This window comes from Panthera pardus, unplaced genomic scaffold, assembly GCF_024362965.1.
Source record: "Panthera pardus isolate Hobbes unplaced genomic scaffold, ASM2436296v1 HiC_scaffold_16, whole genome shotgun sequence".
In the NCBI taxonomy this organism is placed as follows: Eukaryota; Metazoa; Chordata; class Mammalia; order Carnivora; family Felidae; genus Panthera; species Panthera pardus.
In genome coordinates this window covers 95,933,802-95,954,894 of record NW_026526721.1, presented here as the reverse complement: position 1 = coordinate 95,954,894, position 21,093 = coordinate 95,933,802, and the positions used below count along the sequence as shown (strand labels likewise).

General features: G+C 38.1%; 1 protein-coding gene across 11 annotated transcripts in view; it reads right to left on the bottom strand.

Moving 5' to 3' along the window:
* Positions 1 to 18,681: 18,681 nt before the first annotated feature.
* MECOM (MDS1 and EVI1 complex locus) overlaps positions 18,682 to 21,093 on the bottom strand; it is a 556,668-nt gene continuing 554,256 nt past the window's right edge. For 10 of the 11 annotated variants that reach the window (XM_019440518.2, XM_053903651.1, XM_053903655.1 and 7 more), the window contains one exon: positions 18,682 to 20,258. In XM_019440518.2, the coding sequence (XP_019296063.1) occupies positions 20,124 to 20,258 (135 nt within the window). In that variant the 3' untranslated portion in view covers positions 18,682 to 20,123. The remainder of the gene's footprint in view (positions 20,259 to 21,093) is intronic. The other variant, XM_053903652.1, reaches the window with a different exon arrangement.

Below are 21,093 nucleotides of genomic sequence, written 5' to 3'. Positions count from 1 at the left end.
AAGACTGCCCCCCACCCCATTTCAGAGGCCAGTCATAAGTCAAAGTTGTTACCTTTGTTTCTGACAAAGTGGCGATAGACGGTGGGTTTTAGTGACCTCTCCTCAGGTTTGCTTAATTTGCTAGGCTAGCACACAGAACTCAGAGAAACATTTTACTTATTAGATTGCTGGTTTATTAGAAAAGGATGTAACTTAGGAACAGCCAGATGAAAGCAATGCACAGGACAGTGTGGGGAAAGGGCACGGAGCTTCTATGTCCTCTTCAAGGTAACTGCTCTCCCTGAATTGAATGTCCGCGGGTTTAGCAACTCAGAAGCTCTCTGAAACTTGTCCATTTGAATTTTTATGGAGGCTTCATTACATAGGCATGACTGATTAAATCACTGACCATTGGCAATTGCTTGGATCTCCAGTCCTTCTCCCCTCCCCAGAGGATAGGGGGTGGAACTGAAAATTCCAACCCTCTAATCACTTGGTTGGCTCCATTGGCCACCAACCTCCATCTCTAGGTGCTTCCTAAAGCCACCTCATTAACACAACAAAGCGACTTTAACATTCTCATCACTTAGGAGATTCCAAGGGTTTTAGGGGCTCTGTGCCAAAAATGGAGACAGACACCTAATATATATATTTCTTTTTTTTTTTCATGTTTATTTGTTTCTGAGAGAGAGAGAGAAAGAGGCTCAGAGTGTGATCCGGGAAGGAACAGAGAAAGGGAGACAGAATCCAAAGCAGGCTCCAGGCTCCAAGCTGTCAGCACAGAGCCCAACTCAGGGCTCAAACTCACAAACCATGAGGTCATGACCTGAGCCGAAGTTGGACACTCAACTAACTGAGCCACCCAGGTGCCCCCAAATATATGTATTTCTTACCATAAATTGCAGTATCACCACTTGAATTGCAATTTAAAACTTTTTTTTTTTTTTAACTATGGGGAGCAGTTGCGAAACTTGAGGACCACTGGACTAATTGTTTTGTGAGTTTCTAATCTTGACCACGTCAGTCTTTTCTCCTAGGGTGAGGTTTCTGGATTCCAAATTTGATCACACTCTGGCACCGTTAAACTCTTCAGTGGCTCTTCATGATCACCTGCAGGATGAACCCAAAGTCTTCAAAAAACTTTAGAGATTTGGGGTCATCTGGCTTCTCCAGCCTCCTTTGCTACTCCTTCCCCAGCTGCATCCAGCGCCCTATCCAAACAGTCCTTTGCACTCCCTTGAACCCAGCATTCTTTCTCATGGCTCTGGTCTCTCATACCGCTCTTTCTTTTGTCTGAATGTGTCTCCTCCGTAGTCTGCCTCAGTGAACTACACACCGTGTAGGCTTCATGTCTGTGAAGCCACCTGAGACTTCTTGGCATAGAATTTTGTATCTGTGCCCATGGATATCAGCATTTTTCCTCAATGAAAGGTAAGGGGACACACAAATCTCTCCATGCCCCACATGTACAATTAAAATTTTGATGTACTTTTTTCCAGTGTATATGCTAGCTTTTACAAAATTTTAATTTTAATTGCTATATCTAGCTATATATATATATATATATATATATATATATATCTGTTTTTGACATTTTACTTTAATGTGGTATCACAAGAGTTTCCCTATGTTGTCTCATTTTTTTTTTAAGCATAGCATCATAAATATCTTTAAAATATAAAATCAGATCAGACATGTGATTTGAAAATATAAACTTGCTGATGGTATGAAGAGCTGATGGGAGTGTGGACAGACTGGAACCAGGGAAATCAGACCGAAGTCTGCTTGATCAGCCAAGTAAGTGACCAGAGACAAAGAGGACTAGAATAATGTAGAGCCAGTGAGACAAAAGGAGCATGAGGGCCCTGGAACAGATACAAGAGAACTTAGTGAGGAGGAATTCGCAGGCCTTGGGTTCCACGTGGCGGCTCAGGCAGAGGCAGGAGTCTCTATTAGATGATGCAGTGAACCAAAATACAGAGGAAACATCATGGAAGGAAGTTTTATGGAGAATAATAATGAGTTGAGTTTGTACACTAATATAACCATTTGAGGAATCCTCAACAGAGCAATAGTTAAACGACTCAGAGCTTAGTAAATATAAAAAAAAAAAAGTAGAAGAAATGTATAAAATGTATATATTAAATTAGAAAAAAAATTCAGTAGTAAGAACTATCGAGCAAGTTTTAAAAGTTTAGATATAATTTAGAGATTTTGGGTTAAGCATTAACTTCAGGAAAATAAGAGTTAATAAAAAATAAAATGTAATGCATGGGTCAGCTACGAATAATAATTGTATACTCATACATAAAATGTACTCATTATCATAATTTTTAAATCTTTAATTTTGAGTTATCTAGTAATTGTTATATACCTACGTTAAGAAGAGAGGAGGAAAAAGTATGGAGAGACCATGGAAGACAGATTCTTAGATTCCATACCAGAATCTGAGGATAGTATCTAAAACTTACACAATTAATAAATAGCAATATAAAACATTACTTCTAAATGACTAAGCACTTGAAATTGCTTGAAAGTGTGTACCAATAAAAGCAGGGAAAGGGATTCAGAGAGGATACTATTAGATTTTTTTTAATACTAAAAAAATTCTTTTAATGTTTATTTACCTTTGAGACAGAGAGAGACAGAGTGCGAGCAGAGAAGGGGTAGAGAGAGAGGGAGACACAGAATCTGAAGCAGGCTGCAGGCTCCGAGCTGTCAGGACAGAGCCCGACGTGGGACTCAACCTCATGAGCCATGAGATCATGACCTGAGCTGAAGTCAGCTGCCCAACCAACTGAGCCACCCAGGCGTCCCTTTTAAAAATATTTATTATAAAATATATAAAGTAAGGGTGCCTGAGTGTCTCAGTCAGTTAAGCATCCAACTCTCGATTTTGGCTCAGATCATGACCTTACCAGTTCTTGACCTTGAGCTCAGCATTGGGCTCCATGCTGACGGCACAGAGCCTGCTTGGGATTCTTTCTCCTTTCCTCTCTCTGCCCTTCCTACACTTTTGCACAGGCATACTCTCTCTCTCTCTCTCTCAAAAATAAATAAATAAGCATTTAAAAAGGATACAAAGTAATTTGACTATTTATTTATTTATTATTTTTTTATTTTGAGAGAGAGAAAGAGAGAGAGAGAGAGAGAGAGAATATGTGCATGTGCAAGCAAGGGAGGAGCAGAGAGAGGGAGAGAGAATCCCAAGCAGGCTCCACACTTTCAGCAAGAAGCCTGATGCAGGTCTTGAACTCAATAACTGTGAGATCATGACCTGAGCCAAAATCAAGAGTCAGAGGCTTAAATGACTGAGCCACCCAAGTACTTTACAATTTGACTTTTTAAAATTAATAATAATTACATAATAAGCAGATTAAGGTAAAAGCCTATATCTATATGAATATATGTGAATACATATGTGAGTATTTTAATATAATTAGAAAAGGGCAAATATCATTAAGTGTTACTTTAGTCCATCATTATACAGTGAACACACCCATGTAACTATCACCCAGGTTAAGATAGAACAGTATGTATTCGTTTGCATTCAGCTTCTTTTACCTAAAATTGTATTTCGTGAAATTCATCCATGTTATCCCAGGTAACTACTGTCATTAATTTTTTTTAAATTTTTTAATGTTTATTTATTTTTGAGAGAGAGAGAGAGAGAGAGAGCGTGAGAAGGAGAGGGTCAGAGAGAGAGACACACACACACAGAATCTGAAGCAGGCTCCAGGCTCTGAGCTGTCAGCACAGAGCCTGATGCAGGGCTCGAACTCATGAACTGTGTGATCATGACTTGAGCCAAAGTCAGATGCTTAACCGACTGAGCCACCCAGGTACCCCGCTACTGTAATTAATTTTAAACACTATAGAGTATTTACCTGTCTACAAATACCACAATCATTGGTATAGGTATCTATTCTACTGCTAATAGATACTTGGATTGTTTACAGTTTGGACCTATTATGAATAATGCTGCTGTGAACACCTTTGTGCATGAAGCATGGTGCATATGTGTACATATTTCTGTTGAGTAGCTGGCCTATGTGGCATAGCATATATAGGTTTCCCCTGCTATCTGAAAGGAAAGCTTTGCTATAAAACCTTTTGTAAGCTGAAATGGAGTACAACAAAGAAGCAATGACCAATAATTATATTGAAACTTTTTTTTAGCATTTTCAGACTCAAAAAAAAAAAAAGGCTTTTAAGCTTTTCTGATACCTTAGGACACATCTTGCTAACAAATGCGTAAAATAAACGAAGATAAGGCACAGAGGCAGATACAGTTCAAAGCTATGGCAGCTTGGTGCTGAGATGCTGAGAGCAGTTGCCAGAGAAGGAGATTGGCAATGCCACTCTCGATTCGGGAAGGCTGTGCTGCCTCTATAGGGGCTCGCTGTAAGACAAACATGGGGCACTATTTTCAATTTGCACTTTTTTTTCATAAAACTGGAAAATCCTCTTTGGATTGCTTTCATTTAGCAAAAACAGGTACTAATGTGGGGCTTTTGTAAAAGCAAAGTGGCATGACATGAGCTTTCAAAAAGCAGGGAACACCTGTATTCAATTTCCACAGATAATGTTTAAACATTTTTCCAAAGTGTTTCCAAACATTTCCAAAGTGTTTTCCAAACATTTTCCAATTTGTGTTCCCACCAGTGATGTGTGAGAGTTACCATTGCTTTAGGTTTTATCAACACTTGGTGTTGTTAGTCTTTTTAATTTTAGTAAACCTGGTGTGTGTGAGGGGGTATGTCATTAAAGCTGGGATTGGCATTATTTGATTTTTGATGACATTGAATATTCAGACGCCATCTTTGGTGAAGTGTCTGATTCTCTTGCCCATTTTTCTACTTAGCTTGTCCATCTTTTTTTCTTATTGGTTATTAGTACATTACATATTCTGAACACAAAATATTCTACCCAGTTATCCTTTCAGTTAGAACTCCGCATCCCATTTAAGAATTTTTCTTTACATTAAAGTCATGAAGATAACCCAACTATATGTTATATCAAATTTTTGTTGTTTAGTGTTTACTTTTATTTTATTTTTTTTTAATTTTTTTTTTAACATTTATTTATTTTTGAGACAGAGAGAGACAGAGCATGAACGGGGGAGGGTCAGAGAGAGAGGGAGACACAGAATCTGAAACAGGCTCCAGGCTCTGAGCTGTCAGCACAGGGCCCGACGGGGGGCTCGAACTCACATACCACGAGATCGTGACCTGAGCCAAAGTCCGACGCTCAACCGACTGAGCCACCCAGGCTCCCCTAGTGTTTACTTTTAGATACAAATTTCACTACATTTGATTTTAGTTTGTGATACGGTGTGAGGTACGTGTCAATTCTCTCTAAATTAGTGAATTGAATGTCAATAAAATAGGTCAATAAACTGTATAAGCTGATTCTAAAATTCCTTAAAAATATAGGCAATAGGTAATGGCTGGGAAATTCTGAAAAAGTTAAACAATTCCATGGTACTGGTCCATTAGTTGTGTTGGCTGTGCTGAACAATTCCTGGGGATGAGAAGGAAGGTAGCATCACTAACCCTCTAGTTTATGTAAAAAATGATTCTGAAAATGAGCCGTGTACAACTCACAGGATTGTATAGAATAACTTTGACCCTACCATTAAACTTATTAAAAAGCTGTATTGATTAAACTAGCATGCTAATGGCTTCTCAATAGGTAGATTGATTAGTGGAAGGAGTGAAAGCCCCCAGAATAAATGAAACACATATAGAAATCTAGTATATGAAAAGGTGGCATTTAAAATCAGCTGTAAAAAGGTCAATTATTGTTAAAAGGTGTTCGAGAAACTAAATACAATCCCTATGTTATGCCTTACAGTGAAATGAATTTAGGTGGATCAAAATAAAATTTAAAAATAATCATAACGGGAATTTCTGTCTATATATGAGCAAATCAAAAAAGGAAGAAAAGATCAATGAATTCCACTGCAGAAATAATCTCTGCAAGGTGAAACAGAAGATCACAAAAGATGTTAAAAATTGTGATTAATATCATAAATAAAAGGCTGCTTATTTAAGTAAGGGCTCTTTATAAAACAAAATCAATAACTCAATAAAATTCCAGACAAAAGATAGGAACAGATAACTAAACAGATACTTTACGTAAAAAGAAAAACTAATAGTTTTTAAACATGCAAAAGATTTCACACAACCTCATAGTAAAAGAAGTACACTATATTTTATTATCTTAGATTGGCATAGATCAAAATATTGTATTACTTGTTGTGTAGATATGGGGAAACAATAACGAGAATATAAACTGATGACAACCCTTTAGAGATGAATCTAATTTCCATACTCTTTGACCTTGCAATTTTACGACTCTTTACCAAGATATTCATTCAAGTTCCCAACAATGAAATATTTGAAACACCCCTAAATATTCATTGGTAGGGGACTGGTCAATCAAATTCGGGTTCAATGGAATATTACATACTTGATAAAAGAGAAGAGGAGAAGGAAGGAAGGAAGGAAGGAAGGAAGGAAGGAAGGAAGGAAGGAAGGGCAGAAGAAGGAAGGAAGGGGGAAAAGAAGGTTAAGAGAAATTTATTTGAATTTATATGCAATGATCATCAACATAAACTAAAAAAAAAATCCAGGAGTATGTGGTATGCTACCATTAGTGGGAGAAATAAAAGGAGTAATATACTTGTCTTCTGAAAAGATATCTAAGAATCTTACAACAGGATTTGTTTGTGTAGGAGAACCAAGTTGCTGGGATACAGGATTATTTTTTATTGTATCTCTTCTATAACTTTTGAATTTTTACCATGAGAAGCTATATTCTACACAAAAAGATGAATGAAATAACTTATTGAAACATAAAAAGAATAAAAACAGGAGAGATTGTAGTGAACCTCAATACTGCCCATTCATTATTACTATTTTTTGAACATGGATTGTGCACCACACTGTTCAAATGCGTCAAATGTTTGCAGTAGTCTCCCCTGTTAAGTGATAGCTGTTCTTTACTCCCCTGCATGGTCATGCATCAGCTAACAACAGAGCTGTAATCCTTAACCAGATATGTCTGGCTCACACCATGCGCATTTTGCGTTATGCTTCCTCTTGCTACAACACATTCACTGCAATTGTCTTTAAAGCCAACTTCGACAGTGCCGCATGTCACTAGCCAATTTCTAATCCATCTATTTTTTCACTTGCCCCTCATTCCCTCTCCACCCCCTCATACTCACACAAACCCATGTACATACAGAAATGACTTTGTTTGGAAAGCAACCACCTACCATGAAATGACCCAGAACCTTCCACCGTTCCATGGATAATTGTAGGAAACCAACAAATAGTTTTCATGCTCAAGACATATGTGAGTAATTGTTCAAAGTTAAGTGGCATCCATCCTACTCTGCATAGCTGGGCTGTTCATGCAACCCTCAACCCCTGCATTCCTCCGCAAAGTATTCTGTTTACACAGGCAAAATCCTAAGCACATGGATATCTTAGGCTGTCTTCATGATTAAATTCCAAGTATTCAAAACACAAAGAACAGGATACAGTTGATATAGAAAAATGTAATTATTGGAAAAGTAAAACAGCATCCCTTGTCATCAGAATGGAAGAGTGATAGAGTTCACAGCCTTTGGGGTCAGATACACCTGGGTGGGTTCCCAGCTCTTTTACGAATCTAATGTGTAATCTGGGGTAAGTTTCTTAACCTCTTTAGCTTCAGTTTCCAAGATGATAAAGTGGGAATTATAATAATGTCTATCTCACATTGCAGGATCACTGTGATGGTTAAAAGAAATAAAAGCATTGGGCTGTCTGGGTGGCTCAGTTGGTTAAGCATCCGACTTTGGCTCAGGTCATGATCTCACAGCACGTGAGTTTGAGCCCCACGTCAGGATCTGTGCTGACAGCTCAGAGCCTAGAGCCTGCTTCAGATTCTGTGTCTCCCTCTCTCTCTTTGCTCTCCCCCCCACCCTGCTCTCTCTCCCTCTCTCAAAAATAAACAATAAAAAAAATTAAAAATAAATAAATAAAAGCATTATCCTCAGTACTAAATACATAGTAAGGATTCAATAAAAATTATTATTTTAGGTACTATTCGAATACTGTATAGGCAAAACCATCACTAAGCCTTAACTCTCCCTCTAAAACATAATCCAACTGAGACACTTCTTTACCTCCTCTACAACTTGTTCTCTGGTCTATCTGGTTTTCCTAATTTCATTCTTTTGTTGCTCATATCAGCGTGCCTGAAGATTTTTGCACACTGATCCTTTTAACTGCTACACAGTTCACCTAGACCATTCATGGAGGGCTTCTTTCCAATATTCATGTCTCTGTATGAATGTCACCAGCTAGAGAGGCTTGTCCCAGACAAGATATGTTTTGCTTCCTATGTCCCTTAGAGCCTAGAAGCATTCAAAATAAATATTTGCCATTCAAAATGTACATATGCTACATTGTATAATGTCATGTAACTTTATTTATTTTAACTTATTTTTTTAATTAATTTATTTTATTGTTTTAAATTTAAATCCTAGTTAGTTAACATATAGTGTAAAAATGGTTTCAGGAATAGAATTTATTGATTCGTCACCTACATATAACACCCAGTGCTCATTCAACAAGTGCCCTCCTTAATGCCCATCACCCATTTAGCCCATCCCCCCCACCCAATACCCCTCCAGCAACCCTCAGTTTATTCTCTGTTTTTAAGGGTCTCTTACGGTTTGTCTCCCTCTCTGTTTTTATATTATTTTTACTTCTCTTCCCCTATGTTCATTTGTTTGGTTTCTTAGATTCCACATATAAGTGAAATCATATGATATTTATCTTTCTCTGACTTACTTCACTTAGCATAACACACTGTAGTTCCATCCAGGTTATTGCAAATGGCAAAATTTCACTCTTTTTGACCACTGAGTAATATTCCATTGTATATATATACCATATCTTCTTTATCCATTCTTCAGTTGATGGACATTTGGACTCTTCCCATAATTTGGCTATCGTTGATAGTACCGCTATAAACATTGGAGTGCATGTGCCCCTTTGAATCAGCATTTTTGTATCCTTTGGATAAATACGTAGTAGTGTAATTGTTGGCTCACAGGATAGTTCTATTTTTAATATTTTGATGAACCTCCATACCGTTTTCCAGAGTGGCTGCATCAGTTTGCATTCCCATTAGCAGTGCAAAAGTGTTCCCCTTTCTCCGCATCCTTGCCAACATCTGTTGTTTCCTGAGTTGTTAATGTTAGCCATTCTGACTGGTATGAGGTGGTATCTCATTGTGGTTTTGATTTGCATTTCCCTGATGATGAGTGATGTTGAGCATCTTTTCATGTGTCTGTTAGCCATCTGGATGTCTTTGGAAAAGTGTCTATTCGTGTTCTTTTGCCCATTTCTTCACTGGATTATTTATTTTTTAATGTCATGTAACTTTAAAACAAAACCCACCAAAAATTTTTATTGTGTGCTAACTGCCATCTTTTCATGTATTTCTCTAATCAACAGAGAGTCAATTATTTTCTATTATTTTCTTGATAAAGGATCCAAGGATCAATGAGTTTGCATATTTTGCCCAGTGTATTTCAAGGCATACAGACAGATTTGAAGTGCATGAAAGAAAATCGTTCTCATTTTAATTATTCTTAAATTTTTCATTATACTCAAGAAGAAAGTCTCAAATTAGAGCTAATATTTTTCTAACATCTATCATATTTCCAAATATCCCCCTTTTTGAATAAAGAGCAGTTAGACAGAGAGACCATGGTCCTAGGCAGAGGCCACAGTGTTGTATTAATCAAAATAGGTTAAGCTTTGCTGTGGGCAAAAAAGACATCGACGTGTCTGGACTAATGAAAAGTATATTTCCTAATCAAAGTTTAGATCTTAATGGATATAATACTGTTTGGAATGGAATCAGGTCTGTGACAACATTTCTCAGGAACCCCGGGCTGAGGCTCTACTATCTTATGGCAGCAACATGTAGAACCTATAGCTTTCTTCTTTGCCACATCAGAGGAAGAAACTAGAGAGCGCTGCATACTGTCATTAAATTATTTGGCCTAGAAGTGCCACGTGTACCTCCCTCACAATCCGTTAGATAGAACTGGTCACATGGGCATCTCTAACAGGAATGTGTGCTTTTCAATATGCCCAGGAAGTAATATGTCAAACCCAAGGGTCTTGTTAGAGCCTAATAATATTGTAGTTTTTCATTGTGCTTATTTTTATGACTAAGTGATATTTGTGGAAAGTGGCTTTCTATGGATATGTTCTTTTAAAATCAAATTATCAACGTGTAAATAAATAAGTCAAGATGACAAAAATGCTAAGTAAACAATACTGATGGTATACGGATACAAGAAAAAGGAGTGATACATAAACGGTTAAAATTCGGGAATCACTGTTCTTCCACGAGATCACACAGCTAGTTTGTGGCAAAAATGCTAAGACGTCAGATCTCTTTGACTCTACCTTTGAATGTTATCCATATTACTGTTGCCTTTGCAAGAACTGTGGTAGCCAATTAAGCCTAGAAGATAGTCCTGAATATTTTCTGAACATTAAAACGTGAATGAAAAAGATCCCACTTTCTCCAATTATTCTTTAATTTTTATATCTTTGGATGGCATTTTAGGAAAAAAATTGAAAGGAGCTGGAAACCACTTTTCAGTTGATTCTCCAGAATGTATTGGACTTTTCAGAAGAATATGAAGAGGAAAAGTATTGATTTTAAGTACATAAAGAACAATAAGGAAAATGTCACCACTTAAATAACAGTGGGCTCTAAATTAGTAATGCTATGGGGGGGGGGGCTGCATACTTCTCTGAAAAGAACATGTTGAAATTCAGAGCTAAACAATGCAAGTCTTTATCCTTATTGTTGTTCAAAAGAGGTTTCCAAGGCCATAGAGCTAATTGAAGATTTCTGCTATCGCGATGAATTTATTTATCCAAAATTCTTCATTGAGGTTTCCAATGTATTCTTCTGTTATTTTTTCTTTCCGGTCTGTCAAATGGAAGACCTTAGTCCACACTTTTGTTTTCAGCAAGTGAATTTTGATGAAAGACTTGGTCCTTGACAAAAACACAGCAAAGAAAAACCAAACAAAAAAGGCTGGACTCTCCTCTTGCTCTTCTCCCAGGTAAACAGAGCCCTCAGATTGCTGCTACCCTCCCTGCTTCAGATGTCCCAGCCTTGCCATTCAGAGAGGGACTCCAGTCTGTCCCCTTGCATTCTGTTTTCACCAACTCTCATCTCTACAGAAAATATCTCCTCTCCTTGCTACCACAGACAAAAGGATCAATTAACTAATTCACAATAATACAGACTGAAGTCACTTAATATGACCTTCCTCCTAGAAAAAATCCATTATTATCTTAAGTGAAAAGAATGTGACTGTTACAGAGGGAGATGATTTCAATGGTGGTGGTGAGGAGATATTTTTTGACAAGGTCAGGACACCAGCTGGCCTCCTGCTGGCCTTGTTAACTTTGCTTCTTTGGGGAAATCTCTGATTCTTTGTTCTCCCAATATATTTATCCTGATTTAAAGATGCTTTTGCCTAAAAGAGATGATTGGAAGAAGCCAACATTTTATCCTACAGAGCAATAATGTAGAGAAAGCATTAAAAGTCAATTTTGCCTTCTGTGATGTCAAATTGGAGCAGGGTTTTGACACAAGATGCCTTTGACCACTTCTTTCTTGCATATATGAGCTCGATACCATTCAGCTAGTTAAAAGAGCCCATTTCTGATGAGTAGTTAGAGCCTGAAATTGAAATGAAATAAATAGAGGTGCCTGGATGGCTCCGTTGGATAAGCATCCAACTTCGGCTCTGGTCATCATCTGACAGTTCGTGAGTTCGAGTCTCGCGTTGGGTTCTGTGCTGATGGCTCAAAGCCTGGATCCTGCTTCAGATTCTGTGTATCCCACTCTCTCTCTCTCTCTGCCCCTCTCCCACTCGTACTTTGTCTCTCTCTCTCTCAAAAATAAATAAACATTAAAAAAAATTTTTATAAAGAATTGAAATAAATATAAATCAATATATAGGGAATGGGTACTGTAACTCTAATTTTTAACATGCACAATAACTTTATTGCCTTACAGACATAGTTTCTTTTTATTAATGATACGTAAAAAACAAGTTCAAATAGGGTCCAACATCTACAGCATGGTGTCAATTTGGGCATATTTGGAAATAATCTAACCCTTGAACCCATTATAGAAATCCTTGACCCAAGCTCCCTTGTTGGACACAAAGATTTTACCTGCTGTGCTCAGAACCTATTCCTTACCGAGACATGGTTCCCACTGCAGTGTTCCAGAAAGCAGTGGGTTTGGACTTCGGATCAGCTATGTGACCTTGAATCTCGGATAAAACCATCATTGCTCTTTATAGATCTCTCTGTTGTCATTTGAGAGGGAGCAGGTTGGCGTCAACCAACACTCAGCTGGTCTGAAAGCACTTGTGTCACTCTCTTAGAGAAGACCTCTTTTTTGTTCTCTTGGCACTATTTACTTAATTTGGAAGAAATTTTTTGCTTGTTTTTATAATAATGTTTTTCTTGTTTAAAAAGAACACATGTTTATTTTTAGATAATGCAAAAATGGAAATAAGCAAAGTAAAAGACAAATAAAAATTCATGCATGATTCTACTAAGTAGTAAAATATTGCAGTATATAGCTTCAGCCAACTGTAACCTGATTGTTCATTTAAGATCTTAGGACTATCTGTCCATGTACTTAACTGTGGGCATGCAGACACAGCACAGTTTAGTTCAGTAAGTTTCTTTCATTTGACTTCTATGCTGATAATAGTTTTTGATTATTAATGTTTTAATGAATATCCATGTATACAAATATTAGTGTGCAGTGCTAACTAGTTTCTTAGGATGAATTCTTAGAATTGAGAGTCTCAATTCCAAAATGTGTGTTTTTTTAAACCTAAAAGTAATTCTTTCCTGTTAAAAGCATTAAAACAAAAGTGTATACTATAAAAAGTTACTTTTTCCACTTGTCTTAGAAGTGGCCACTGACATTGGTTTGATGTACATCTTTTCAGGAAACTTATTTATTTATTCATTACTTTGATAAAAATGTATAGAGTAGTCACAGTGTGCCATACTCTGTATTAATCACTGGGAATATAACATTGATCAAAGTAGACATAGTACATTCGTGGATCTTAAGATTTTAGGAACAACCATCTTAAATTATTCATGCATATATATACAGTTACAAACTATAATAGGTACACCAAATATGTAGCACATTCCTTGATGAAAGACTACAACAGGACTGTTCATTTACATTAATAGGTGGAGGAGAGTAGAATGTATCGAGAGAGGCTTTTCAGAAGAAGTAGTAGATAACTTAAAATCTGAAGAGTAAGTTAGTTTAACCAACTAAGAATGTGGGGGGCTGGCTCTAGATTGAGAGAGAGACAAGAGGGCGTGTTCTAAGTTCACAGAGTGCCCTGTGTGAATTCCTTAAAAGCGAAGTTGAACTTGGTGACCGAAAGTCATTCAGCACCTTTGAGAGAGGTCAGTGGGGCCAGACTAGAGAGGTAGCCAAAAACTAGGTCATGGGGGGGCTTGGAGGCCACGTTGATGTGTCGTGTCTATTCAAAACCCAGTGGGAAGCTGTCAGAGGATTTCTCCAGGAATCTAGAGCGTGCGTTGGGTTTAGCCGGTCCTAGGTCAGATATGGTCTGTTGGTATTTAGCACCATTCCCACTGGTATTACTGGGGCCTGGATGTGGGAAAACCTCCTTCCCCAGCTGGCTTCCAGCGAGGTATGATGGAAACCACTGGTGGGAGGTGGGAAGGCAGCAAGAAGGGTGACTCCTCGAGTAGTAGCAGCTGGGGGTATAGACATTCAGAAGTGTCAGCAACAGCAGTGGGGGCAGGCACATTAGGAAATGCAGCAGCAGGAACAGCAGCCAGGCTTTCATGACGCTGTGGGGGGGGGGGGGGGGGAGGGGCAGGCCACTTCCGGGTCTCTGGTTTACATTCTACCCTTTCCTTTTGCTCTTCCAGAGCTTCCAATGTTTTTATATGCAACCGTTTGCATTAAAATTTCAGAGTGGTTTCTGCTTTTCTTTCTAGACATTGATTTACTGTGCTTTTAATTCAAACACTTTCGTTTCTTACTGACCATGATTACTGCATGCATGCATCCCATAGAAGTGAACAAATCCTTTTATGAATCAGTCTCTAATTACGGTTAACACATGGCTGCTTGACTACAATTTTATTGCCGATCTTGGTAGAACTGTCAGTAGGAACCATGATTGGATAAAACAAAACAGAAAAACACAGTAACAAAAATCCTTACTTTAAGAATTTTCTGGAAGAATTATTCCTGAGAGGATTGTAGGTCCTTTGGCTTCTGGAACAGTCCTAATTTTGCATGCACTGTCAGGTTATCCCTCTGGTAACTCTTAAAATCACCAAAACCTATGTCCTTCCCTGAAATTATTGTTCCTTACATGTAGTTAGTTTCCCTATCATTAAGTAGTATGAGTATATTTTTTTACATCCATCATTTTATTCCCACTTATTTGTGAGGAGCTTCTCAATTTAGCTTTATGGGAACTGGCTTTTTGTGTCCCATACCTTTAGATGCATTTAATGATGCTCTGGATCATGTAGGGTTATAAGTGGGGCCAATTTCAAGCTCTATCCCTGGAATTTTAATCTGGACCCAGAGTGACAAGAAAGACTGAACACAATGGTAGTTGATTCATCTTGATGATGACAGCCTAAGAGGTGGCCCAGGGTTCTTGCTATTGCGTACCCATTGGTTCTGGATTATTTCCTAAACCTGATTCCCCAGCTTTCCCTGTGTCATGAGCTCTCCCACATCCACTTCTCTGAAACTCTGTATCAATTAAACAACAATTCCCCATTCTTTCCTGGCACCAGCCTCTGGCAATCACCATTCTACTTTCTATCTCTATGAATTTGACTATTTTAGGTACTTTATATGAGTGAAATCATACAGTATTTGTCTTTTTGCGACTAGCTTATTTACCTAGCATAATATCCTCAAGGTTTATCCATATTATAGCATATGTCAGAATTTCTTTCTTTTTTAAGACTGAATAATGTTCCATTATATGTATATGCCACATTTTGTTTATTTATCCATCGATAGATATGTGGGTTGCTTCCAGTCTTCAGCTACTGTGAACAATGCTGCTGTGAACATGAGTGTACAAATACCTCTTTGAGACCCTGCTTTGAATTCCTTTTGGGTATCTCTCCAGAAGGGGGATTGCTGGATCATATGGCAGTTCTATTTTTAATTGTTTGAGGAACCTCCATGTTGGTTTCCATAGTGCCTGCACCAATTTACATTCCCACCAGCAGTGCACAAGGGTTCCAATTGCTCCGCCCTTTCATGAGTCTTTGTTGTTTTCTGGAATTTTTTTATAGTAACCATCATACATCCTTTTTCTAAATACATGCTGCCCCAAGGACAGTCTCTTCTATTCAGAAATGGGTTGTGCGAAATATAACAGACAATTAAATCCTAGCCTAAATCTCTTGGGGAAGAGCTGGCTGGCTCTCCAAACTTCTCAACTGCACTTGCTTCTACATTTGCTTTCTCTCATGATGAGTCTGCTAACGATTTTAGAAAGGGCTTAATTCATTCCATGTTAATAATTTCAAAATGTAGGTTTGGGGTAAATCTTTTTTTTTTTTTTTTTTCCAAAAAGGGTAAGGAGGAACCTCAAGCCACCTGCTACGAATTTGCAAACAAGATTACTCAGGCTCTTCTCTTGCTAAGGAATCATTTAGGATCATTCAAAAAAGCACTGGTATTGCTGGTTTGACTTGAGATAACCTGAATAGAAAAAGCTTGGAACCTAGTGCTTGGCACTCACCTTCCAAACTCTTTACAGCCAAGACTCAGACGCCTAAATGTCTCCCGGGCACATTTGCATCTCTGACAGCTTTACTCTCTGTGGGCACATTTCTTTGATTTGGAACATTCCTTTTTGGATTTTTGTTAGCTGTGCCTCAATCAGGAGGTCTGAGACTCTTAGCTAAGAGTGGGATAAGGAGCCAGACACCCCTGGAATCTCAGCCAGCCAGTTCCCAGCCTATTAACTTTGAGCGAGGTCCTCGAACTCTCTGAGATCCAGTTTCCTCATCTGTGAAACAGGAGTAAGGCTGCCTGCTTCAGGCCTTCTGGGATGACTGAGGTAATGGATGTGCATATTTTCAGCAGGACATTGACATAACAGGCAGTTAAAAATGGATAACTCATTTATTCTGTACAGAAATAAAATTGGTTGATGGTCATTATCTGAAAATTAAAAAACCATGAATGTGCCTATTCTTTTTATTTATTTATTTATTTATTTATTTATCTTTGAGAGACAGAGTGTGTGAGCAGGGAGGGACAGAGATAGAGGGAGACAGAATCCCAAGCCGGGTCCACACAGCACAGGGTCCGACGTGGGGCTTGAACTCCCAAACCGTGGGGTCATGACCTGAGCTGAAATCAAGAGTCAGTACACTTAACCGACTGAGCCACCCAGGCAGCCTTAAATGTGCCTACTGTTTAAATGTGCTTTCTTAACTGTCCTTAAATTTTTTGAGAGCTCTCAACAATTATACTGAATAGCTCGTATCTTCAAAGGGCTAAGCTTTATTTTTCAAAGATACATATTTGTTCAGGAACTATCTTTTAATATTTTTTTTTGTAGAAAATGTCCATGTCTACTTCTGTAAAGTCTAGAGTAGATTTCTGTTACATTCTAAAACTTTTCTCTTAGTATAATGTTTGTGTATGTGTGTCTGTAGGTTCATATATGTATACACATATATACATAGACACATGCACATATTGTGTTTCCTTAATTCCTACCATGAAATTTATAAATGCCTTGCAGGTGTCAAAGTTTTGGCAAAGATTTCCAAAACTGTATTTTGATTTTTGACAGTCACAGAAACCCAATGCGGCAGCAGCAGAAGCAAGTGTTATTACCCTGGTTTCATAGATGAGATTTCGAGAGGTATGTGACTTGCCCGAGACCTCAAAGCCAGTGAAGCAGTGGACCCCGACCTCAAACCCAGGCCTTCAGTTTCCAAATCCAATATTGTCTCCACCATATCTCACCAGCCCCCACAGGGGCACGTGGTGCAGGACTGCTGGCGAAATAAATGGAGACAACAGCAGAAATGTAAGGCTTGAAAGCCTTTTTGGAATTTGGAGCCACTACGTATTAGCAAACAACTGAAATGTCATGCTCAAAGCCTAACAAAAATTTAGTAGCGTTGAGAATATTCAAATTGGTTCAGAATTTATAGGTATATTCTTTAGAACAAAGGAAAATGCACAGCATGTTCCAGATCTGTGCTTTTCTTATGTCCCAAGTACTAGATCCTTCTTTTCCTTTTCTACAGACCAGATTTATAGCTTAAGTAGATTTCCTGAATGCTTTTTCGTATACATACTTTATATTTAAAAAATTAACATTTATACCCTATATATCTAATTCCTATACTACTGACATTTAGAAAAGAATGTGATTCTCTTTGTATATGGCATTGTGGCTAAGAATGAGTAAATGAATGAAGAAATTAGTCTGTATCTATTTCCATGTGTCATACTTATTCAAGCCTTGTTAAAACCTCTGCAGTGAGCCAAAAATGAAATTTCCATATTTTAAAACAATTGGCATTATATTTAAGGAGCAAGACCAATTCATAATTCCTCCCCCACTGGAGAATTTATCATATGGATATACCACTCTTCACATCCCAACCATATATGTACACATATGAACACACAAAAAACATTTTGTGCATGGAAATTAAAATACCATTGCTTACATTAGTGAAATGCAGGAAACCTAAATTTTCAACGAAATTGAAATGGTTGAAGAAATTATAGTACATCGAACTTGATGGACTATATGGGGCAACTGTTTATTATTTTGAACTTGTAACAGTACGTATTGACTTTTTTTTTTTTGCCACAGTAAAGAAAGAACATTATGCCTACACTCTTACTATAACTATAAAAAATGATATTTTACATGCAAAGACTTAAAAGAAACATGGAAAAGTTAAAAGGTTTTTTTTTCCATCTTGTGAATTAGTTAACAGTGTTTGTGTAATTAAAAACAAAATTTTAATTTTGAGCCTGAATGGCTCAGTCAGTTAAGTATCTGACTTCAGCTCAAGTCATGATCTCACAGTCCGTGAGTTGGAGCCCCTCAACAGGCTCTGTGCTGACAGCTCGGAGCCTGGAGCCTGCTTCGGATTCTGTGTCTCCCATTCTCTCTCTGCCCCTCCCCCACTCTGTGTGTGTGTGTGTGTGTGTGTGTGTGTGTGTCAAATAAAAATAAACTTAAAAAAATTTTAAAAAAATAACAAAAATAAAATGGGTGCTGTGGACATGTAGTAAAACCAGGACCGTGTGGTGTCGCACATGAGCCCTGACTTTGCTCCACAAAGAGAAAGTCCAGAAGAATGAGTCAGCGATATCCCAATTCGTGGTGGGTCAAGGTCTATTCCTACATCATCTCAAAACAATACACACATGCTCTACACTCCATGTATCTACCAGGGCATCAAGTCCCCAGATGTCTTATCTTTAAATCATTCGATCCCTAGAGAAACTACAATTGCACAAAGAGGGAAAATATCACACAGTGGGAAAAATAACCATTTTTGTAAGTCTTTATTTTTTAGTTGCTCCTCCCATAGTAATGCACTGAAAGGCATAACAGTTTATATTGTACAAAGCATTTGAAGAAAGTACCTCAACTTGCCGATTATTTCAAAATGAGATTACAAACAAACAAACAAACAAAAAAAAAACAAATCTGGTTCTTCAATAAAGGGCAAAATAACTGAATACAGTCTGTTATTTACTTCTCTCTTTTAACATAAGGTCTGGAACACTTCATTTTACAAATAGGATTAACATGAACATAACATCGCACAAGCTTGCAGACGACCAGCATAAAATATGGGGTACAGTTTTTAATTAGAAGAATCATGCTTTCATGAAAGAAATTATAATCATTTATACAATTGAATCGATTTCAGTATTACAAAAACTAAGTTGCATCTATTCGTATTTAGCTCATTAAGAAGGAAAACAAAACAACGTCAAAAAAGGAATGTTAAGAAAAGCCAAACACCATTTGGCACTCCCACACACAGGTAGAGTCACCTTGGTCCTTGAAATTCAGAAAGGGGTGTGCCTCAGACGTCAGAAAGTAGTGGCTGACTGGAACAGTGCTGTTGTAATCAACAAACAATAGTTTGCCAACAAATAAATACATGGTACACGCAACACACACAAAATTAAACATTAAAAAACAGTGACATGATTGTCTAAAATTAAGATGTTATTACAAGGATTTGGCAAACATTTTATTAGTGTAGTGGTACAGCGGTACTGGTGATGAACAGGTTACTTCACTGACTGAACCTTTATGAGCGCTGAACATCCATAGTTTACAATATACACATACCCTTTTTCCCTAGTTTTAAACAATGTACTTAAGAAGGCAAACGTTAATGGGGAACAAGTACTCCCTGTTATCAGTTTCTATAATTATCAAGTGTGCATTTTATCCAACTACTTCTGTCTTCAAAGGGTTAAATTACATAAAACTTTAACAAAGAAAAAAATTAAATCTGTCATTGAAAGCAACTGTTCCCAATCATGTGTCAGGTGATCTTGTACAAAAAAGAATTCAGTTTCTATGGAGTGTTCATTCGTGCCAATGCCGCCATCCCCACAGCCCTCACACCCACCCACAGCCCAGGGCAGGGCAGACAAAGACGCCTTCTGCCCAGCAAGTTGCTCATTCTCACTGAATCACGTTAAGTCGCATTGACCTTCCAGAAGTCAGCAGCTGCCTTTGCTGTGCAAAACAAAATATCGAGAATAAATAGTTTCTTTTTTTTCTTTCTTTCTTTTCCTTTCTTTTCCTTTCTTTCTTTTTTTAAGCATTCAGTTTAAGGTCACCAGACTTTAAATGAGTGACCCTTCAGGTTTCTAAGGCATTCTGCTCAGCAGTCTTTTAAATAGTCCTAGATGAAAGAGCCATGCTACTGTTGGACTTGGTCCCACTCTGGTCGACCTTGGTAATGTCATACGTGGCTTATGGACTGGATGGCACTGGATTCCGCAGCAGCCCTTGCCATACTGTGCCACACGTTGGAAGAACTGTGGGATGTAGAATGGAGGGACTCCTTGTCGGACAATGACAACATCATAGCATATGCCTGGGGTGAAGAGGAGAGACTTGGTAAGTGGCATTGGAAAACATCACTTTTAGTTTGAAGAATATTGCTGGTGAGTGTTAGCAGAAGAAGGGACCCAGAGTAGGAGCACCCCTCATGGTATGTTTGGAAAAGTGTGGGGCGTTTTGTTCCTGTAATGATGTGGTGTTACTGCTGGCCTTCAGTGCCCAGGGGCCACAAAAGTATCTACTCTCCAGGACAAAAAAAGTGAATTATCCTGCCTAAAATGTCAACAACGCCTCCACTGAGAAACATGAGTCATCCCCCTGCCCAACCATAGATACGGTCATCCATCCACTCTTCATGCCCATGTTCAACGCACCAAAAATATTATTGTGTGTTTATGACCGAAACCACAAATATGAGCAGGGTATAGACCTGCCTTGACAGCACTGGGGTCTAGTAGAAGACATGGTCCCACCAACTCCTGCATTCTATAACTGAGAGCAAGGAGATGACATGACTCGCCCCAAGTCACTCAACTGGACAAGTCACTCAACTTGAGGAGGCATAACTACAATGGATTTCTGCCCAACTTTTAATCCAGTCCTTTGTCTGCTTTCCCTCCATGTTTGATATATTCAAAGCCAACCCAAAGACCTTGAAAGCTAAGGTGGATCAAGCCAGCCCTACTACAACCTAAAACAAAACACAAGACCCAACAACATTCTAACCAACTGGTATTCCAGTGTCTACCGAGCATAAGGTGCATGGCGGTGTTCTGTGAAGAAGTGCTCTTTCTTCCTCATTATCATGTCAGTTCTAAATAACTGTTCAGAGAATCCCCCATTTGCTGCCAAGTAAAATATTCAAATGA